Source organism: Lepidochelys kempii, chromosome 4 (genome assembly GCF_965140285.1).
Source record: "Lepidochelys kempii isolate rLepKem1 chromosome 4, rLepKem1.hap1, whole genome shotgun sequence".
NCBI classification, from domain to species: domain Eukaryota; kingdom Metazoa; phylum Chordata; order Testudines; family Cheloniidae; genus Lepidochelys; species Lepidochelys kempii.
In genome coordinates, this window is record NC_136383.1 from 127,879,637 (window position 1) to 127,899,316 (window position 19,680).

A 19,680-nucleotide genomic window follows, 5' to 3' on the forward strand; every position below is an offset into this window, starting at 1 on the left:
TTTCACTGTTGGCCACTATCTGTCACCCCCACACCAGCCAATACTTGGTCAGCAAAGCTCTACCTCTTGTCCATGCTCTGGATAGCCAGCAGTGGCATCAGTGTTACAGCCAAGAAGACAGACATTTTTTTTATGGGTACTAAAATGCTATTCTGTGGTCACCCCATTCTGAAGTGACTGTAATCTGGATGTGTAATTCTGGGAGTGTTGCTTTTGAACCCATCTTTGTTCATATAAAGTTGCTTTCTGGAAATTCTACATGCTGTGACATGTTTTGGTGTCAATGAAGAGCCCCATTTCATGAGTGTTGAATAAACAATGTATCCTTTATGCTTCATAATTCTGCTTTCTCATTGCTTGCAGGAACCCCTTTATCTCTGGAGACATCAAACCGTCTTCTGGATCTATTATGTTTCTATGGAGACAGAGAGCCTAATGGGGAAGACCAGTCCAAACAAAAGGAGGAGCTGGAAGAATCAGAGGTACAAAAAACTGTAAAGAGGCTGTTTAGTTAACTTTCTGCTCAAATAGTAGGAGAGCACATGTGATAGCAAGAACATCCTCACACCTTGTGTGCCTGGAGAGGCATGAGTGTGCTGAGCAGTTACAAATCTTGTGAACTGACCAAAGTGGCCTACTTTTAAAAGCTGTCCAGACTTAGCTGAAACCTTGCTGGCAAGAACCATGCTTAAACAGTTGTTGTTGATCTGTATGGTGGTGAAGGTGGATAACATTTTTTTTTTTCTGCCCGCCATGTTTTTATATTTAAAAAAAAAAGTGATATCCTTCAAAGAGGGCCTAGCCTGTGGCAAGGGTTGACTTAGTGTACTTCTCAGGTTGGGATCTCTGCCTTCACAGATCAGAGAATTGGGTACCAAGAACCATGATAAAGCACTGACATACTGGTCAGGCTTCAGCTATGGCTGGCATCTAAGGTCCTAATGTGCAGCCAGCATATTGATGGGACTGATGCCAAGGCCTGTTGACCAGGAACAAGCAATTGTTTATCCCACATGAGTGCTGCTGCTCTCTCCTTGGCCCTGTGGTAAAGAAAGGAGAGTGTGTCTTGATACTGTTCCCTCTCACTCCCTACCTTCCTACTTCCCTACTCTCCAATTCCACCACTCTGGTTCCAGTTCACTGCCTGTTTCGCTCGCCCACGTACTCAAAGATTTCTGACTGGCTGAATTCCTGTCCTGTACCCTGGTTAGCATACAGAGCATGGAGACAGGTGTCTTTTGCTTTTAGATGAAGTGGGCAATGGGGACAACATTTCTAATCTATGCCCAGGGTGGGCAACAGGGTGCATGTGGTTCTGCAGGGTGAACAGGAATAATTGAAATACATTCTGATTTAATATGTACTTTTTTGTATTTTGAGGTAGCGATTAATGACAGGAGCAAACACTTTCAGACAGAAATGTCATTTCTGACCTGACTGTCCCATTAATAAATGAAACCCATCTTGATGCATTTAATTTGGGAGACCAGCACACATACTTCTCTTGTAAACACACACACACACGTGTGTGTGTGTGTGTGTGTGTGTGAGAGAGAGAGAGAGAGAGAAAATCTATATTAAAATCCATTTTTTTAAAAAAAATTTTAAGCACCAAACAAGGTGATGCAAACTGGCTTCCTTGTCATCTCAAGGCAGACAAACCAATTGTGATTTATACATGGTGAGAGGAGTCTAATGTTCCTCTTCTTTCTGTGCTCCATACATGAGTTCACTTATAGTTCATATTCACTTGTCTGTTGTAGATTGGGAGGCAGGGTGAAGGAATATGGTTTCACCTGCAAGCAATGTCTACACTGTATGTGACCCCACTGGTGACTAGGGGGAAGACACGGAATCACTAGACTTCTTTTGCAGTGTATAAATCTTGTTTAGTTGGAGCTGTCTTTAGCCTATTTAATTCTAGGTATCACTTACTAGAATTGTAATAAAAGGTTGATATTTTACTCATTGTAAATATTTGTGGCAAAAATCTTTTCAGGAGGAAGTTCCGGATCAGAGGAGACGGAAGGGGCGTTCACGGAAGACCTCAGACTTCATTGGCCCTAAGTGGAGGTATGTATAGAAGGTGTTCCTGCAGTCTCTTGGGGTTTTATTAAATGTAATTTGGATGTGAATCTTGCGGTGTTCTAAGATTTCAGTTTCTTTTTGTTGTGTTTGTAAAGACCTATTAACATATCTGCAGCTGACTCCTCTTTATACCATATGTTGATGTATTTAAAATATACAGTAGAACCTCAGAGTTATGAACACCAGAGTTACGAACTGACTAGTCAACTACACACCTCGTTTGGAACCGGAAGTATGCAATCAGACAGCAGCAGAGACGAAAATAAAAAAGGAAATACAGTACAATACTATGTTAAATGTTAAGTACTAAAAAGTAAAGGTAAAGCCGCATTTTTCTTCTCCATAGTAAAGTTTCAAAACTGTATTAAGTCAATGTTCAGTTGTAAACTTTTGAAAGAACAACCATAAAGTTTTGTTCAGAATTATGAATATTTCATAGTTAGGAACAACCTCCATTCCTGTGGTGTTCGTAACTCTGAGGTTTTATTGTACTTTTTCTAGAGTGGTAATCAAGATCCAGTAAGAGGTTTAAGAATGGCTTGACCTTTTACCTCTGGCTTAACATGGTTGGAGAAGTTTGTAAATCTTATACACAGTCTATATTCTGCAACATTTGAGAGAGGGTGGGCTGACAAGCATACGTGTGACTAGCAAATAGTAACCAACAGAGTGCAACTATGTTACATCTGTCATCCTGAAGACTTCTGAAGCACCAGGAGAAAATTAAAAACAAAAAAACAAAAAAACAGTAAGGGGACAATAAAAATGCCATCATGGCTAAATAGCACATTAAAAAGGCATTTAGAGGCAGAAAGGCATCCTTGAAAAACTGGAAGTCAGATCCTAGTGAGAAAAATAGAAAGGAGCATAAACTCTGGCAAGTCGTGTAAAAGTAGAATAAGGCAAGCTAAGAAAGAACTTGAAGAACAATTAACTAAGGACACAAAATCTGACAGCAAAAAAATTAAGTACATCAGAAGCAGGAAGCCTGCCAAACAATCAGTGTGGTCACTGGATGATCAAGATGCTAAAGGAGTACTCAAGGAAGACCAGGCCATTGCAGAGAAGCTAAATGAGCCATTCTTTTTTAGATGACAAATCTGAGGAACTCTCCCAGAATGAAGAGTCAATAGAGAAGGTTTTGGAACAAATTGATAAATGGTAAGAAGTCACCAGGACCAGATGGTATTCAACCAAAAGTTGTGAAGGAACTTGAGAACTACTAACTGTAGTATGTAATCTATCACTTAAATCAGCCTCTGTACCAGATGACTTGAAGATAGCTCGTGTAATGTCTATTTTTAAAAAAATGTTCCAGAGGCAATCCTGGCAATTGCAGGCCAATACGCCTAACTTCAATACCAGGCAAATTGTTTGAAACTATAGTAAAGAACAGAATTATCAGACACATAGATGAACATGATATGTTGGGAAGAGTCAACATGGCTTTTGTAAAGAGAAATCATGCCTTGCCAATCTATGGGTATGTCTACACTACGAAATTAGGTTGAATTTATAGAAGTCGGTTTTTTAGAAATCATTTTTATATAGTCCATTGTGTGTGTCCCCACACAAAATGCTCTAAGTGCATTAATTCAGCGGAGTGTTTCCACAGTACCGAGGCTAGCGTCGACTTCTGGAGTGTTGCACTGTGGGTAGCTTTCCCACAGTTCCCGCAGTCTCCACTGCCCATTGGAATTCTGGGTTGAGATCTCAATGCCTAATGGGGCAAAAACATTGTCGCAGGTGGTTCTGGGTACATGTCGTCAGGCCCTCCCCCCATCCCTCCTTGAAAGCAATGGCAGACAATTGTTTTGCGCCTTTTTTCCTGAGTTACCTGTGCAGACGCCATACCACGGCAAGCAGGGAGCCCGCTTAGCTCACTGTCACCGTACGTCTCCTGGGTGGTGGCAGACGTGGTACTGCAAGCAGCCCATTGCCTTTCGGCAGCAGACGGTGCAATAGGCCTGATAACCATCGTCGTCATGTCCGAGGTGCTCCTGGCCGCCTCGGTAAGGTCGGTCAGGAACACCTGGGCAGACACGGGCGCAGGGACTAAAATAGGAGTGACTCAACCAGGTCATTCTTTTTAGTCCTGCCGGCAGTCCTACTGCACCATCTTCTGATGAGCAGCCAGGAGATGAGGATGGCTAGCACTCCTGCTGCACCGTCTGCTGCCAGCCAAAGATCTAAAAGACAGATGGAGTGGATCAAAACAAGAAATGCACCAGATTTTTGTATTCATTTGCTTCCCCCTCCCTCCCTCTGTGAAATCAACAGCCGACAATCGTCAGGAGCACTGTGAAAAGTTTAATGGAGATTCAGTCCTGCCTGAAATACCGGGGGGAGGGATAGCTCAGTGGGTTGAGCATTGGCCTGCTAAACCCAGGGTTTTGAGTTCAATCCTTGAGGGGCCCACTCTGTGTGACATTTGTTTTTGTTTCTCCTTGATGTAAAGCCACCCCCTTTGTTGATTTTAATTCCCTGTAAGCCAAGTCGTCAGTCGCCCCTCCCTCCGTCAGAGCAACAGTAGACAATCGTTCCGCACCTTTTTTCTGTGCAGACGCCATACCACGGGAAGCATGGAGCCCGCTCAGATCACTTTGGCAATTAGGAGCACATTAAACACCACGTGCATTATCCAGCAGTATATGCAGCACCAGAATGTGGCAAAACGAAACCGGGCGAGTAGGCGACATCAGCGCGGTGACGAGAGTGATGAAGACATGGACACAGACTTCTCTCAAAGCACAGGCCCTGGCAATGTAGGCATCATGGTGCTAAAGGGGCAGGTTCGTGCAGTAGAACGCCGATTCTGAGCCCAAGAAACAAGCACAGACTGGTGGGACCGCATAGTATCGCAGGTCTGGGATGATTCCCACTGGCTGCAAAACTTTCGCATGCGTAAAGGCACTTTCATGGAATTTTGTGACTTGCTTTCCCCTGCCCTGAGGCACAAGACCAAGATGAGAGCAGCCCTCACAGTTGAGAAGCGACTGGCAATAGCCCAGTGGAAGCTTGCAATGCCAGACAGCTACCGGTCAGTCAGGAATCAATTTGGAGTGCGCAAATCTACTGTGGGGGCTGCTGTGCTGCAAGTAGCCAATGCAGTCAAAGATCTGCTGATATCAAGGGTAGTGACCCTGGGAAATGTGCAGGTCATAGTGGATGGCTTTGCTGCAATGGGATTCCCTAACTGTGGTGGGGCCATAGACAGAACTCATATGCCTATCTTGGCACCAGAGCACCAAGCCGGCGAGAACATAAACCGCAAGGGGTACTTTTCAATAGTGCTGCAAGCACTTGTGGATCACAAGGGACGTTTCACCAACATCAGCGTGGGATAGCCGGGAAAGGTACATGACGCTCGCATCTTCAGGAACTCTGGTCTGTTTCAAAAGCTGCAGGAAAGGAGTTTATTCCCAGACCAGAAAATAACTGTTGGGGATGTTGAAATGCCTATAGATATCCTTGGGGACCCAGCCTACCCCTTAATGCCATGGCTCAAGAAGCCATACATAGGCACCCTGGACAGTAGTCAGGAGCTGTTCAACTACAGGCTGAGCAAGTGCAGAATGGTGGTAGAATGTGCATTTGGATGTTTAAAAGCACGCTGGTGCAGTTTACTGACTCGGTTAGACCTCAGTGAAACCAATATTGCCACTGTTATTACTGCTTGCTGTGCACTCCACAATATCTGTGAGAGTAAGGGGGAGATATTTATGGCGGGGTGGGAGGTTGAGGCAAATCGCCTGGCCCCTGGTTACGCGCAGCCAGACACCAGGGAGGTTAGAAGAGCACAGGAGGGCATGGTGCGCATCAGAGAAGCTTTGAAAACCAGTTTCATGACTGGCCAAGCTATGATGTGAAAGTTCTGTTTGTTTCTCCTTGATGAAACCCCCTACCCCTTGGTTCACTCTACTTCCCGGTAAGCTAACCACCCTCCCCTTCTCCCTTCGATCACCGCTTGCAGAGGCAATAAAGTCATTGTTGCTTCACATTCATGCATTCTTTATTAATTCATCACACAAACAAGGGGATAACTACCAAGGTAGCCGGGGAGGGGTGGTGGAGGAGGGAAGGACAAGGCCACACAGCACTCTAAAAGTTTAAAACTTATTGAATGCCAGCCTTCTGTTGCTTGGGCAATCCTCTGGGGTGGAGTGGCTGGGTGGCCGGAGGGGGGCCCCCCCCACCGCGTACTTGGGCATCTGGGTGAGGAGGCTATGGAACTTGGGGAGGAGGGCGGTTGGTTACACAGGGGCTGTCACGGTGGCGGTCTGTGCTCCTGCTGCCTTTCCTGCAGCTCAACCATACGCTGTAGCATATGAGTTTGGTCCTCCAGCAGCCTCGGCATTGAATCCTGCTATCTCTCTTTACGCTGCTACCCCCTATCGACTTCAGCCCTCTCTTCAGCCCACCATCTCTCTTCCCGGTCATTTTGTGCTTTTTTGCACTCTGACATTGTCTGTCTCCATGCATTCGTCTGTGCTCTGTCAGTGTGGGAGGACAGCATGAGCTCAGAGAACATTTCATTGCGAGTGCGTTTTTTTCGCCTTCTGATCTTCGCTAGCCTCTGAGAAGAAGAAGATCCTGTGATTCTTGAAACACATGCAGCTGGTGGAGAAAAAAAAAGGGACAGTGGTATTTAAAAAGACACATTTTATAGAACAATGGGTACGCTCTTTCTCGGTAAACCTTGCTGGTAACATTACATACATAGCACATGTGCTTTTGTTACAAGGTCGCATTTTGCCTCCCCCGACCACATGGTTAACCCCTTCCCGTGGCTAACAGCGGGGAACATTTATGTTCAGCCACAGGCAAACAGCCCAGCAGGAACTGGCACCTCTGAATGTCCCCTTAAGAAAAGCACCCTATTTCAACGAGGTGACCATGAATGATGTCACTCTCCTGAGGATAACACAGAGAGATAAAGAACGGATGTTGTTTGAACACCAGCAAACATACGCTGCAGTGCTTTGTTCTGCAGTGATTCTCGACTACATACTACTGGTCTGGTGTGGTAAAGTGTCCTACCATGGTGGATGGAATAAGGCTGCCCTCCCCAGAAACCTTTTGGAATATATCCAGGAGAGCTTTATGGAGATGTCCCTGGAGGATTTCTGCTCCATCCCCAGACACGTTAACGGACTTTTCCAGTAATTGTACTGGCTGTGAATGCCAAGGCAAATTAATCATTTAACATGCCTGCTTTTAAACCATGTAAACTATTTAAAAAGGTACACTCACCAGAGGTCCCTTCTCTGCCTGGCGGGTCCGGGAGGCAGCCTTGGGTGGGTTCAGAGGGTACTGGCTCCAGGTCCAGGGTGAGAAACAGTTCCTGGCTGTTGGGAAAATCGGTTTCTCCGCTTGCTTGCTGTGAGCTATCTACAACCTCCTCATCATCATCTTCCTCGTCCCCAAAACCTGCTTCCATGTTGCCTCATCTCCACTGAAGGAGTCAAACAACACAGCTGGGGTAGTGGTGGCTGAACTCCCTAAAATGGCATGCAGCTCATCATAGAAGCAGCATGTTTGGGGCTCTGACCCGGAGCGGCTGTTCGCCTCTCTGGTTTTCTGGTAGGCTTGCCTCAGCTCCTTAAGTTTCACACGGCACTGCTTCGGGTCCCTGTTATGGCCTCTGTCCTTCATGACCTGGGAGATTTTGACAAATGTTTTGGCATTTCAAAAACTGGAATGGAGTTCTGATAGTTCAGATTCCTCTCCCCATACAGCAATCAGATTCCGTACCTCCCGTTCAGTCCATACTGGAGCTCTTTTGCAATTCTGGGACTCCATCATGGTCACCTCTGCTGATGACCTCTGCACTCACGTGCAGCTTGCCACGCTGACCAAAGAGGAAATGAAATTCAAAAGTTTGCGGGCCTTTTCCTGTGTACCTGGCCAGTGCATCTGAGTTGAGAGTGCTGTCCAGAGAGGTCACAATGGAGCACTCTGGGATAGCTCCCGGAGGCCAGTGCTGTCTAATTGCATCCACAGTACCCCAAATTCGACCCAGCCAGGTTGATTTCAGAGCTAATCCCCTTGTCAGGGGTGGAGTAAGGAAATCGATTTTAAGAGCCCTTTAAGTCAAAAAAAAAAAAAAAAGGGGCTTCGTCGTGTGCACGGGTGCAGGGTTAAATCAATTTAATGCTGCTAAATTTGACCTCAACTCCTAGTGTAGACTAGGGCTATTAGAATTCTTTGAGGAGTCAGCAAGCATGGGGACAAGGATGATCCAGTGGATATAGTGTACTTGGACTTTCAGGAAGCTTTTGAAAAGGTCCCACACCAAAGGCTCTTAAGCTAAATAAACATTCATGGGATATGAGGGGAAGTCCTCTCATGGATCAGTATCTGATTCAAGGACAGGAAGCAAAGGTAGGAATAAATAGTCAGTTTTCACAATGGGAAGGGGTAAATAGTGGGATCCACCAAGGATCTGCATTGGGCCCTATGTGGTTCAACATTACCCCTTTTCCAGATCATTTATGAAACAGTGAGATAGCAAAGTTTGCAGATGAGACAAAATTACTCAAGATGGTTACGTCCAAAGCAGACTGCGAAGAGTTACAAATGAATCTCACTAAACTGGGTGACTGGGCAAGAAAATGGCAGATGAAATTCAATACTGATAAATGCAAAGTGATGCTAATTGGAAAACTTAATCCCAACAATACATACAAAATGATGGGGTCTAAACTAGCTGTTACCACTCAAGAAAGATATCTTGGTGTCATTGTGGATAATTCTCTTAAAAACATCTGCTTAATGTGCAGCAGCAGTCAAAGAAACTTATAGAATGTTAGGAACTATTAGGAAAGGGATAGATAATAAGATAGAAAATATATCATAATGCCACTGCATAATGCCATGGTATGCCCTCATCTTGAATACAGCATGCATCTCTGATTGCGTCATCTCAAAAAAAGATATATTAGAATTGGAAAAGGGGCAGAGAAGGGCAACACAAATGCTTGGGGTATGGAACAGCTTCCATACAGGGAGAGATTAAAAAGACTGGGTCTGTTCAACTTAGAAAAGAGATGACTCGTGGCAGGGGGGTATGATAGAGGTCTATACAATTCTGAGTGGTATGGAGAAAGTGAATAGGGAAGTATTATTTACCTTTTCACATAACACAAGAACTTGGGGTCACCCAATTAAATTAATAGGCCGTGGTTTAAAACAGACAAAAGGAAGTAGTTCTTCACACAATCAACCAACAGTATAACTGGGTTCAGAAAAGAATTAGATAAGTTCATGGAGGATAGGTCCATCAATGGCTGTAAGCTAAGATAGTTAGAGTTGCAACTTTGTGCCCTGGGGTGTCCCTAAGCCTCCAACAGCCAGAAGCTGGGACTGGATAACAGAGGATGGATCACTCCAAATTTCCCTGTTCTGTTCATTTCTTTTGAAGTACCTGGAACTGACCACTGTCAGACTGGATATTGGGCTAGAAGGACCCATTGGTCTGACCTAGTATGGCAGGGTGGGCAAACTCTTTGGCCCAAGCGCCACATCTGGGTATGGAAATTGTATGGCAGGCTCTGTATGCTCACAAAATTGAAGGTGCAGGAGGGTGTGAGGGCTCCGGCTGGGGGTGTGGGCTCTGGGGTGGGGCTGGGAATGAGGAGTTGGGGAAGCAGGAGGGTGCTCCGGGCTGGGACTGTGGGGTTCAGAGGGCAGGAGGGGGATCAGGGCTGAGGTAGGGGGTTGGGGCTCTGAAGGGGGTCGGGGGGGGGCAGGCTCCGGGTAGCACTTATCTCAAGCAGCTCCCAGAAACAGCGGCATGCCCGCCCCCCTCCTGCCCCCCGGCTCCTATGCAGAGGCGTGGCCAGGTGGGTCTGCGCACTTCCCTGTGTGCAGACGCTGCTCCTGCAGCTCCCACTGGCTGCAGTTCCCAGCCAATGGGAGCTGCGGGGGTAGCGCTTGAGTTGGGGGCAGTGTGCAGAGCCCTCTGGCTGCCCCTACATGTAGGAGCCGGAGGGGAGACATGCCACCGCTTCTGGGAGCCGTGCGGAGTGGGGTAAGACCCCAACCCCACTCCCTGGCTGGAGCACCAGAGCGGGACAAGCCCCAGACCCCACTTCCTGGAGGGAGCTCGAGGGCCAGATTAAAATGTCTGGAGGGCTGGATGCGGCCCCTGGCCATAGTTTGCTCACCTCTGCAGTATGGCCATTCTTATGTTCTTATGCTCAGTAGCCATGGCATTGGTCACCCTAAAAATATCCCTAGACAAAGTGATTTTAAAGCTTTAGAAGTTGAATTATAAATAGAAATCATGTTTGTCACCTCTGTATGGGACACAATGGATGACAAGAAGTGAAGAATAATACCATCTCCAGTTGATGCTGCCAGAAAAGTTTTGTTAGGTAAAATAGAATTATCCAAATTTAGAATTTTTCCTGGATCCCAGAAGTAACACCCCTACTCTTCTGTAGAATACAGCAAACTATAGATGTAATATGTTCGATTCTTTTCCTGAGGATATTCTTCGTGGAACTCTCTAACTCAAAAATTTCATAAACTACTTATTCTTCCTCCTAGACTTTCTGTCTAATGTTGTACTCTTTATTGAGTTTAGGGAGAACAACAATGCCGAAAGGATATTTAACCTAATGCCAGAGAGAAATGCACACTCCTATTGCACAATCATCAGAGGAATGGTGAAGGTACAGTTATCTCCAGAGGATATCAGTTTTTGTTTTGCTCGTTTCCGATTTACTATGTCAGTATCTCTAAAACATTTTTATCTTCTCTCAGCATGGGGCTTGCGTGAGGGCTCATGATATGTACACAGACTTGCTGAATGACAGGCACACCGGTGAGTGTCTTTCTGTCTCCTGTTTTTCTGTAATAGTTGACAGATTGGTATGTAATGCACCGTCTTCTGTTACTTAAAATCCATTCTTCTGGAAAGTTGTAAAATATTCTAATTTTGTTTGGCTATCTCTTCTTCCATGGCAATGATGATTGGCGCAGGGGTACAGACCTCAGCTAGATCATGGGAGCTGAATGTGAACTCTGCTTTTTTTCCAGTGTGACCAACATGTGGTTGGCTGCCTGGAAACAAGTTCACATGAAAACTTTGCCTAACACTGAGCCATGTTAGCAATAAGCAATAAACTCCCATATAAAGATGTACTTGTTAGTAAAATACAACTCCTCATTGTGAAATTAATTTTCTTAAATCTTCCAGCTGATGTGTACACCTTCAATGCCCTAATTTTAGCAGTCCCAGAAGTGAAAGAAAACTACATTGAAAGATGGGAACTTGTTGAAGTAAGGAGAAAGGGATGAGGGACGGAAGAGGCTGGAGGCTGGTTTTGTTTGGAATAAATGAAAGTGTGTTTTGAATAATACTAGAAATAAAAGCTTTCTAATAAGGTGCTAATATAATTAGTGCTTGCAAAGAAAGTACTCAAGTTTAATACTAATTTTTGTAGAACAGTGGCGCCAAAAAAAAAATCCTTCTATTGTTTTGAGAGGGATTCATGTGTCCTTTAGGAAATAGCCTAAAGAACACATGAATCAGTGGAATGGATGTGGAATTATGATGGAACGTGAGCAAGCATTCTAAACAAAGTTCTGCACTGAATTTTGTCTACAAATATATGAAAGGAATAAAAACCATGGAGGGAGATTAAATTATTTGGGATAACATAAGAGTGGAATAGTCACCCAAGAAAAGTTATTGCAGCCCTATAATTTGGGAAATCTAAACCAAGACTAGATAATGCATTAGTAAATGTACAGTTTTGGGAGCAATCATCCACTGGCAATATAAAGACAGAAGAAACACCTGAAATTCTATAGAAGTGTTGAATTGTCATGAGTAAAATGCAAAGCAGTGTGGTTTTATTTCTTTTCTTTTTTTTTTTTTTTTTTCTTGGTATAGGATTTGCTGAATCACATGGTTCAACAGAAGGTGCAACCAAATCTGTTAACTTTTAATGCTGTTTTGAAGACCGTGAGGAAATGTGGTGGTATGGGAAAGGGTATCTCCCTAAAGATACTGAGGGAAATGAAAGCACTTAACATAGGTAAGAGAGAGCCCTAGACTTTATTGGATATTCCTAATGGTACTTCCAAAATAGCAAACTTTAGGGTGATGGCCAGAGGAGTTTTGAGACAGGGCATAATTTAGTTATACCTGTCTCTTACATAAAGCTTTTCCTCCAGACGTCTCAAAGTGCTTTACAAAGGTGGTCAGTGTAATTATCTTCATTTTACAGATGGGGGGGAAACTGAGGCACAGAGGTGAAGTAACCTGGCAAATCAGTGCCAGAGCCTGGAATTGAACCTGACTCTCATGAGTCCCATTCCAGTCTTAATTCTAAATTGTAAAGTACTATACAAATGATTAATACATCATAGGCTTGACCAAAGAAAGACAAGGTTCTGAGAGTTTAAAACTTTGTGACGTGTGCCAGGAATACTGCTTTGCATGTTTAAAACCATGGGCCCCAATTCTGCAATCTTTGAAGCCCATGAGAGTTTGGGGCTTGTAAAGACTACAGGATCAAGCCTCATGCTGGTTCAGGTAAATGTCATTTGTAAACAAACAAATTAGGGGAAATTTGCATTACATCTATATAATGCAGTTATCCATAATTATTAGTTAGATTCTAAGCTTTTCAAGGCAAGAATTTTCTCTTACTATGTGTTTGTACAGTGCCTGGGCTCTGATCTAAACTGGGGCCGTAAGATGTTACTATAAGTAATATGAAATAAAGCATACAGTTTTCAAATCTTTGGAATAGAAGTTCCTGCAGTTCAGGTTTTAATGCCTCTTGGTTTGCTTATAAACTAACTTGTAAAATAATGCAGGCAAACAAGAACTAATGCTGTAGCAATGTGGTTTGATAGAAAAGTAGGTCTTGTTAAACGAATCTGCTGCTTTTTCTTTTTTTTTAAATGAGATTCCATTAGCACTTCAAAAAGGATGCTGGGAAAAAGCTACAGGACTGATTTGAGGACTGGAAAATCCTGTTTCACAGTGAGACTTAAGCTGAATCTATTTAGTTTATCTAAGAAAAGGTTCAGAGGTGACATGCTCATGGTCTTAAGTGCCTATGTGGAAGAAGATTTTGATAACTGGCATGTGAATCTAGCAGAAAAATGCACAATGATATAGACTTGCTCAAAGCCGAAGCTAGATGCACCTTACTTCTAGTTTGAATGTATGTTCAACAGTGAGGGTAAATAGTCATTAACAGTTTTTCCAGGGATGTGGAGTCTGTATCCCATGAAGTCTTTAAAACAAGACTGGTGTCTTTCTAAAAGAGACACTCTATTTTAACCAGAATTTATGGGCTTGATGCAGGAATTACTGACTGAAAGAGATCAGACTAGATGAGCAGTGGTCCCTTCAGGTCTTAATCTATGGACAATTGTACATCTGTAATGTGTCACATAGGATTCCATGTGTGATAGGAATAGTCAAATAGACTATTAACTACACAAGTTCTAAATGTGGCTTCTTTTACTCCACTGATTTAAGAGGTAAAATAATATAGTTAATGTCATCTCTGGGGCCATGTTAGTATTATTTATTAATTTATTTTTCAGTCTCTGAGAAACCTTTGCTATTAATAAATCTTTTGCAGATACAGAGGTATTAACAGACAAAATATATATAACTTCTTTGTGCGTCTCTTTGCTGTTACTTTAGAGTTCAGTTGTAAAGCTTTGCCTGCCTCCGTTTACCAGGCTGACTTCAGTATCTTTGTACTTTGCAGAACCCAGCCTTGCAACGTTTGAACATCTCCTTGGTATATTTTATAAATCCGGTACGTACAATGTAAACTTGCTCTGTGTCTTAGTTGCAAACTGTTCTGAGTGCCTAAAAGTGGCTTGGATGAAAGCAGCACTCTGATGGTTTGAAAATACTGTCATGCCATGCAACTATCTTGTAAGGATCATGCGCATTGCCTCTCTGATTGCTGCACTGCCCAAATAGCTCATTAGAAAAAGCTAAGGGGGCTCCTATCATGTGTTAAGGAGAGGAGGCTGCTTCTCTCTGGCGAACTTTCTGTGGGGACAGAAGAGATACCCTTTCCACATGGAGATCAGCAAATAGAAGACTGTGTTATGACCATGCATTAGTTGGAAAATCCTACACTCTTGCAAGCCATAAACACAGCACTACACTGGACATGGGAGAGGCCATGCAGAGGGACTCTGCATCCCCTGCTGCTTGGGAACAGTGCTGTATATGGTACTCTGTGTAGCATGGGTGGGAGAAAGGCAGGGGTCTGACCTGTGGAATCCATCACCCCATGGTCCACTAGCCAAAATCCCTGAGGGTGGGGAAGAAAAGAATGCAGTGGTCACTACTATAGTTCATAGGCTGTAATAATGTTTGTGGGACAGCTGCACTGGTATCTGTGGTTGAGTGGGTTGGATTTTGTCTGCTCATCCCATCAACCGCTGTGGCAAATCCCCTGCCTGTTAAGGCCTGTTTGCTTGGCCTTTGGGGAGGGATCTTGAATTGGTCTTTTAGGAAATGTCTACATTTCTGAAGCCATCCTGTTGTGTTATGTAAATCCAATGTCAGGCAATTTTTAATTTAAATAAAACTGTAGTTGATTTGGAGCAGCAAAACCATAGTGAGAGGGAGAAAAAAGAACTGTTACTTGAGCTGCCTTCAGAATCCCACCAACACCTGGTTCCATTTCCATGGTGCTTTTGCTAGACATATCTTGTCAATGAACTGTGTAACACAGTGGAGCTCTGATAGTTGCATATATGTTTGTCATACTATCATATCTGCCCCAGGCTCAATGGAAATGATCTATGAAGTGATGGATGAAATTGAAGGAAAGACTTTTGTTGCTCGGGATCCAGATGATGGTAAGTAATTTGGTATATCTAACAACTTGCTCTCTCTTCTGATATAATAAACACGGGTAAGCTGTCCAGCCAACTGCAGATAAGTCCAGCAGGCATAGGTAAACCAAGTGTATTCTGAGCTAGTAGCTTACTAATTTGTTTACCTCTGACTAAATATAGTACAGTATTTGTTGATGGGGTGGAGCACAAAACACCAGCTGTCTTAAAGGTGCTCCACAGTATTGACACAGCATTTCCTTTCTCGTGGGACAGTATCGAGCAGAGCAAGTGGAGCAGCGCTGCACCGTTCTGGAGAAGAATGTCTGCTAGCATTTCCAGAAAGTCGCTGCATTTCTTGATATTAGTTGGGTTTTGATTGCAGAACTGTGGGATTAGTTCTAGACTCCTAGTCCTGGTCTGAAAATTGTATAAAATGAAGCCTAATGGAAAACAGTACTTCAAACAAATCTACTCTGTGGTAGGTGAGGAGAGGCAAAGATTCAGAATGTCCCACGTGTCTTGTTGCTATTGCTGTACTGGGCAAATTTGATCAGTGAATGGAAATGTCAGATGGGTTGAACAAATTAGTTCTAAAATTAGATTTTGAAGCATGTGCTGTAGAAAAGAAACTAGTACTTTACTGTATTTGCCTCAACAAGTGTATTTCTGACAAATGTGTATTGCTAGATGTTTAGTAGTCCACTAGGCTACTCTGCTAGAAACTTTCTTCACCCTGGAAAACTAATCTTCAGATGATCTGTCTGCCACATAATCTAGTCTTAGGGCTGATCTACCCTAGAAAATTAGATCAGCTCAGCTATGTCACTCAGGGATGTGAAAAATCCACACCCCTGAGCAGCATAGCTAAACTGACCTTAGTCCCCATGTAGACTGTGCTAGGTTGATGGAAGAATTCTCAGGGTGGTGGATTACCTGCACCAGTGGGAGAACACCTCACATCACCATAGGTAGTGTCTACACTGAAGCACGACAGCAATGCAGCTGCAGTGTGTTAAGTGTAGACAAGCCCTTAATGTTTTACATTAAAGTTTTGGCCCTTCTACACTGGCTTTTCACCCCACACTGCTTCTGCTGTCTTTCAGCACCGCTCCTTATGTTAGTTGGAGGGGACTCACAGAGTGACCCAGACAGGTGCTTTTCCTGTGGGGATTGAGACCCTTCCATTCACGGTGTCCCAGGAACTAAGGACCCAGAGTCTCATCTCAAACTGACTACTGTGTGGCAGCCTAATGCGCTGTGGCTTGACCCTAAGGATGGTCTTACTTCGCATTTAGAACTACTCAGTACACTCGTTCATATCAGACATGGTACAGACTGAGTGAAATGCTAGTAATGATCACTGAAGGAAAAGACCATGTAAATGAACAAAAACTAGCCCTTTGCTGACTCTTCCACACTGCTCTTAATGTTCCTTTGGAATCACGAAAGAAATATCACTTTTGAATAAGGCAATGATGATTGGCGCAGGGGTACAGACCTCAGCTGAATCATGGGAGCTGAATGTAAATGTTTCTCTGTCCTGCGTGTAGTGGGGCATCTGAGAATATTTACATGAGACTTGTGCCTAGTCTGAGCTGCTTTAATTAAACTCTTAAAAAAACAACAACAAATCATTCTTACACTTCTCCAGTGCATGATATTTCTCAACTTATTTTTGGAGACTTCCAGTCGTTCCTCTAAACTTAGCACTTTCACTAAAATGGAGTCTTGCCCCTTTGGAGTGCATTGCAGTGTATATATTCACTCTTGCCCTTGTAAACCACACACCAATTTAAAATGTCCTCTGCAAGATCTTGACCTTGTATCCCAAAGGATTTGTAGGTTATAATGCAGATAGCTGATGGATATTCTAAACATTTTAATAGCAGGATGGTACTTCTGTCCTAAAAAGGCATCTTAACTCTTCAATGCCTTGCCACCATGAGCCTAATACAGGAGTGGGCAACCTTTTTGGCCCAAGGGCCACGTGGGGGTGCAAAACTGTATGGAGGGCCAGGTAGGGAAGCCTGGCCCCTGCCCCCTATTTGCCCCCTCCCATTCTCACCCTCTGTCCCCCTGAGAGCCCCCGACCCATCCAACCCCCTTGCTCCTTGTCCCCTGACTGCCCCCTCCTGGGACCCTCCCCCCACTCCAAACTACCCCCCCCCCGCTCCCTGTCCTTTGACTGCCCCGACCCCCTATCCACACCCCCGACCGCTAACCGGCCCCCCAGGAGGGGCTGGGGACTAGCCTCCCAGGCCAGGAGCTCAGGGGCCAGGAAGGACAGTCCTGCGGGCCATAGTTTGCCCACTTCTGGCCTAATACATCTCCCAAAGGCAATTCAGTTAGATTCTTTCATCCATATTGCTGTCCACAAACAGCCATGATTTCAGTCACTGCCTGAATTTAGAGCACAAGTTGCACACTCTTACATTAAACTTGTTTTTAAAAACTGCCGGGAAGACTTCTCTAGCCCATGCACAGATGGTCTGCACAGCTGTTGCTCTTCTCCATATTCCCGGACCGAATGGTTTTCCCCTCTTTAGTGGTTTCTGCGTTTATCAGAGGTGGAAGGGAAGTGGTTTTCTTGCTGCTGGAGGAGTCTGTTCGTGATGAAGTGTGAATAAGTGTGTAGGCAAAGGGGGAGGAGGCAACTGTTGTACATGCTTTGGTGCAGGGGCTCTCAGGATAAATGTTTTGGTGGCCGCTATCTCACTTTTTCCTAAAATACTTTGGTTATCCTAAAGCTAATCAATAAATATGCACATTTACACATCCAAAGCATTGTAACTTATTTATTGCGTCTGTTGTGAAAAGTGATATTAACAGACGTACAAGTATCACTTTTCACAACAGACTTAATCAGCCCTGGCAAGCCTGGAGACAAATTAAGCCATGGATGGAGGGTTGGGGGAGGCAATGCGGGGCTGAAGCCCTGTGGCCAGAGCCCAAAGCCACGTGGCCAGAGGATGGGGTCCAGGCACAGCCTGAAGCCATGTGGCCGGAGCCTGGGGCCTGCTACTGCACAGCCAGAGCCCAGGGCTGGAGACTGAAGCCCGTGGACAGAGCTTGCTACCCCAGGGCTGAAGCCCAAAGCCTGAGCCCTGCCACCCAGGGGAAAATGGGGAACTCAGCCCGCTCCTACAGCATTGTGCCCCAGATGACTCCAGAAGGGGGCAGGGCCCAACCCCTGCTGCTCGCCCCAGCATCCAGGAGCAGCAGGGTGGGGGCGGGGGCTCTACTTTTCCCTCCCCCCCATCACAGCCCGGGAGGCTGTGGCCACAAGAAAAGCCCCTGGTGGCAGCATTTGGGAAACAATGCTCTAGTATGTACCCCAGCAAAGGGGAAGAAAGGAGTTTGGGAAGTGTCTGCCTTTATGTATGTGTTCCTACAGCCTCTACTGGAGGCTGTGGAGGTGGGAAGCAGGTGGCTCTTCTTACTGGCATGACTCTGAAAATACTGTCCTGAAGCAAACAGATGAATGTAGTTTTCACAAAGCTGCCCTACTCCTGAATATGAGTCCTCTGTAGATGTCTTTCTCCCAGAAGCTGGCTAGCCAAACAGATCTCTTGCCTGAGTCTAAAAGTGTAATACAGGAGTCCCAGCTACTTTATCAAACTTAACTACAAAGTCTTCTGTATAACTGGAAAAGCCTCTCCTGTTTCGTGTGAGACCACATTAGAGATGTGGTTAGTATTTCTCAAAACTAGATGTTAATGGACTCGATGTTTTTTTTTCCTTTCAGACAATTTCTTTGTCAGTGCAATGCGAATAGTAAGTATTCGTTGCTTGTATTTTAATACTTTGAATGAGTTCCTCTATTTCATTGCCTTCCTGCAGGCTTATAAATCTAGTTTAGAATTGCCTCTGGGTATTCCAAATCTACTGCACAGACTAGCTTCAACTATTTGCTTTCCTTGCTCATTTAGTTCCACCAGCCTTGGCTGCCTCCAGTAGTCTTTCATTTCCCCATTGTTTCATTTGTACCTCCCAGTCTGAAATTCTCTTCTGCCCCTGTCAGCCACTGAATCAGTAACCCATCTGCCTGTGGGCCACAATCCAGGCAACTTCCAGCATGCAATACAGATAAAGGGATACTTTTTCTCTTTTTTTGGACTGTATTTCTCTGTCCCACTATATGTTTTCTGATCACTTCAACACTGTTCAAAAGATCCACACACCCACACTTGTTTAACTTGCCCTTAAATGAAGCCAGCCAAAGTGATTCTTCGTCTTAGCTCAAGGAAACAGTTAATCCATCACTGCACTGAAGTGCTTCTTCACATCTTGTCTTTAAACTTTCCTTTCACGATCAGCTGATTGACTCTGTAAATAGCTCTGATGGCATGCATAGAAGGATGTGATGTAAGTGTTGTATCTGAGCAACTTAAATGTGCATTTGTTTATTGCAGTGCTTCAGTCTTAAGGATGTTGATCTTGCATATAGATTACATAAGGTACTGGAGACAGGAGACAACTGGAAACTTATAGGAGATGCACAGCGACAGTCTCTCTATTGGTAAGTTTGGTGCAGCTACGTTTAGTACCATTAATATATTAAGAACACTGTCCTCATTTTACTTAAACATAAACCAGTATTTAATAAATTAGGATTTGAAAATTGAACTATTCTTTATGCAGAAAGAGACTTTCGTGAGCATCAGCTAGAATACAGATAACTTTTTAAGTCTGTCCTTTGGAGTAGGAGTGGGGATAGCTTGCTTGTGGTTCTCATCTAACAGTAAAATGAAA

General features: G+C 44.3%; 1 protein-coding gene and 2 non-coding genes across 4 annotated transcripts in view; all 3 read left to right on the forward strand.

Moving 5' to 3' along the window:
* Nucleotides 1-19,680, forward strand: part of PTCD3 (pentatricopeptide repeat domain 3) — a 43,493-nt gene that overhangs the window by 8,151 nt on the left and 15,662 nt on the right. For both annotated transcript variants that reach the window (XM_073342858.1, XM_073342860.2), the window contains 10 exons: nucleotides 364-482; nucleotides 2,000-2,073; nucleotides 10,679-10,766; nucleotides 10,858-10,918; nucleotides 11,294-11,376; nucleotides 11,993-12,137; nucleotides 13,836-13,886; nucleotides 14,875-14,949; nucleotides 18,674-18,702; nucleotides 19,341-19,447. In XM_073342858.1, the coding sequence (XP_073198959.1) occupies nucleotides 364-482; nucleotides 2,000-2,073; nucleotides 10,679-10,766; nucleotides 10,858-10,918; nucleotides 11,294-11,376; nucleotides 11,993-12,137; nucleotides 13,836-13,886; nucleotides 14,875-14,949; nucleotides 18,674-18,702; nucleotides 19,341-19,447 (832 nt within the window). The remainder of the gene's footprint in view (nucleotides 1-363; nucleotides 483-1,999; nucleotides 2,074-10,678; nucleotides 10,767-10,857; nucleotides 10,919-11,293; nucleotides 11,377-11,992; nucleotides 12,138-13,835; nucleotides 13,887-14,874; nucleotides 14,950-18,673; nucleotides 18,703-19,340; nucleotides 19,448-19,680) is intronic.
* LOC140911020 (small nucleolar RNA SNORD94) lies at nucleotides 11,055-11,201 on the forward strand. Its single transcript, XR_012158813.1, has one exon. It is a non-coding gene; the product is annotated as a small nucleolar RNA SNORD94 (small nucleolar RNA).
* On the forward strand, nucleotides 16,395-16,527 carry LOC140911021 (small nucleolar RNA SNORD94). Its single transcript, XR_012158814.1, has one exon. It is a non-coding gene; the product is annotated as a small nucleolar RNA SNORD94 (small nucleolar RNA).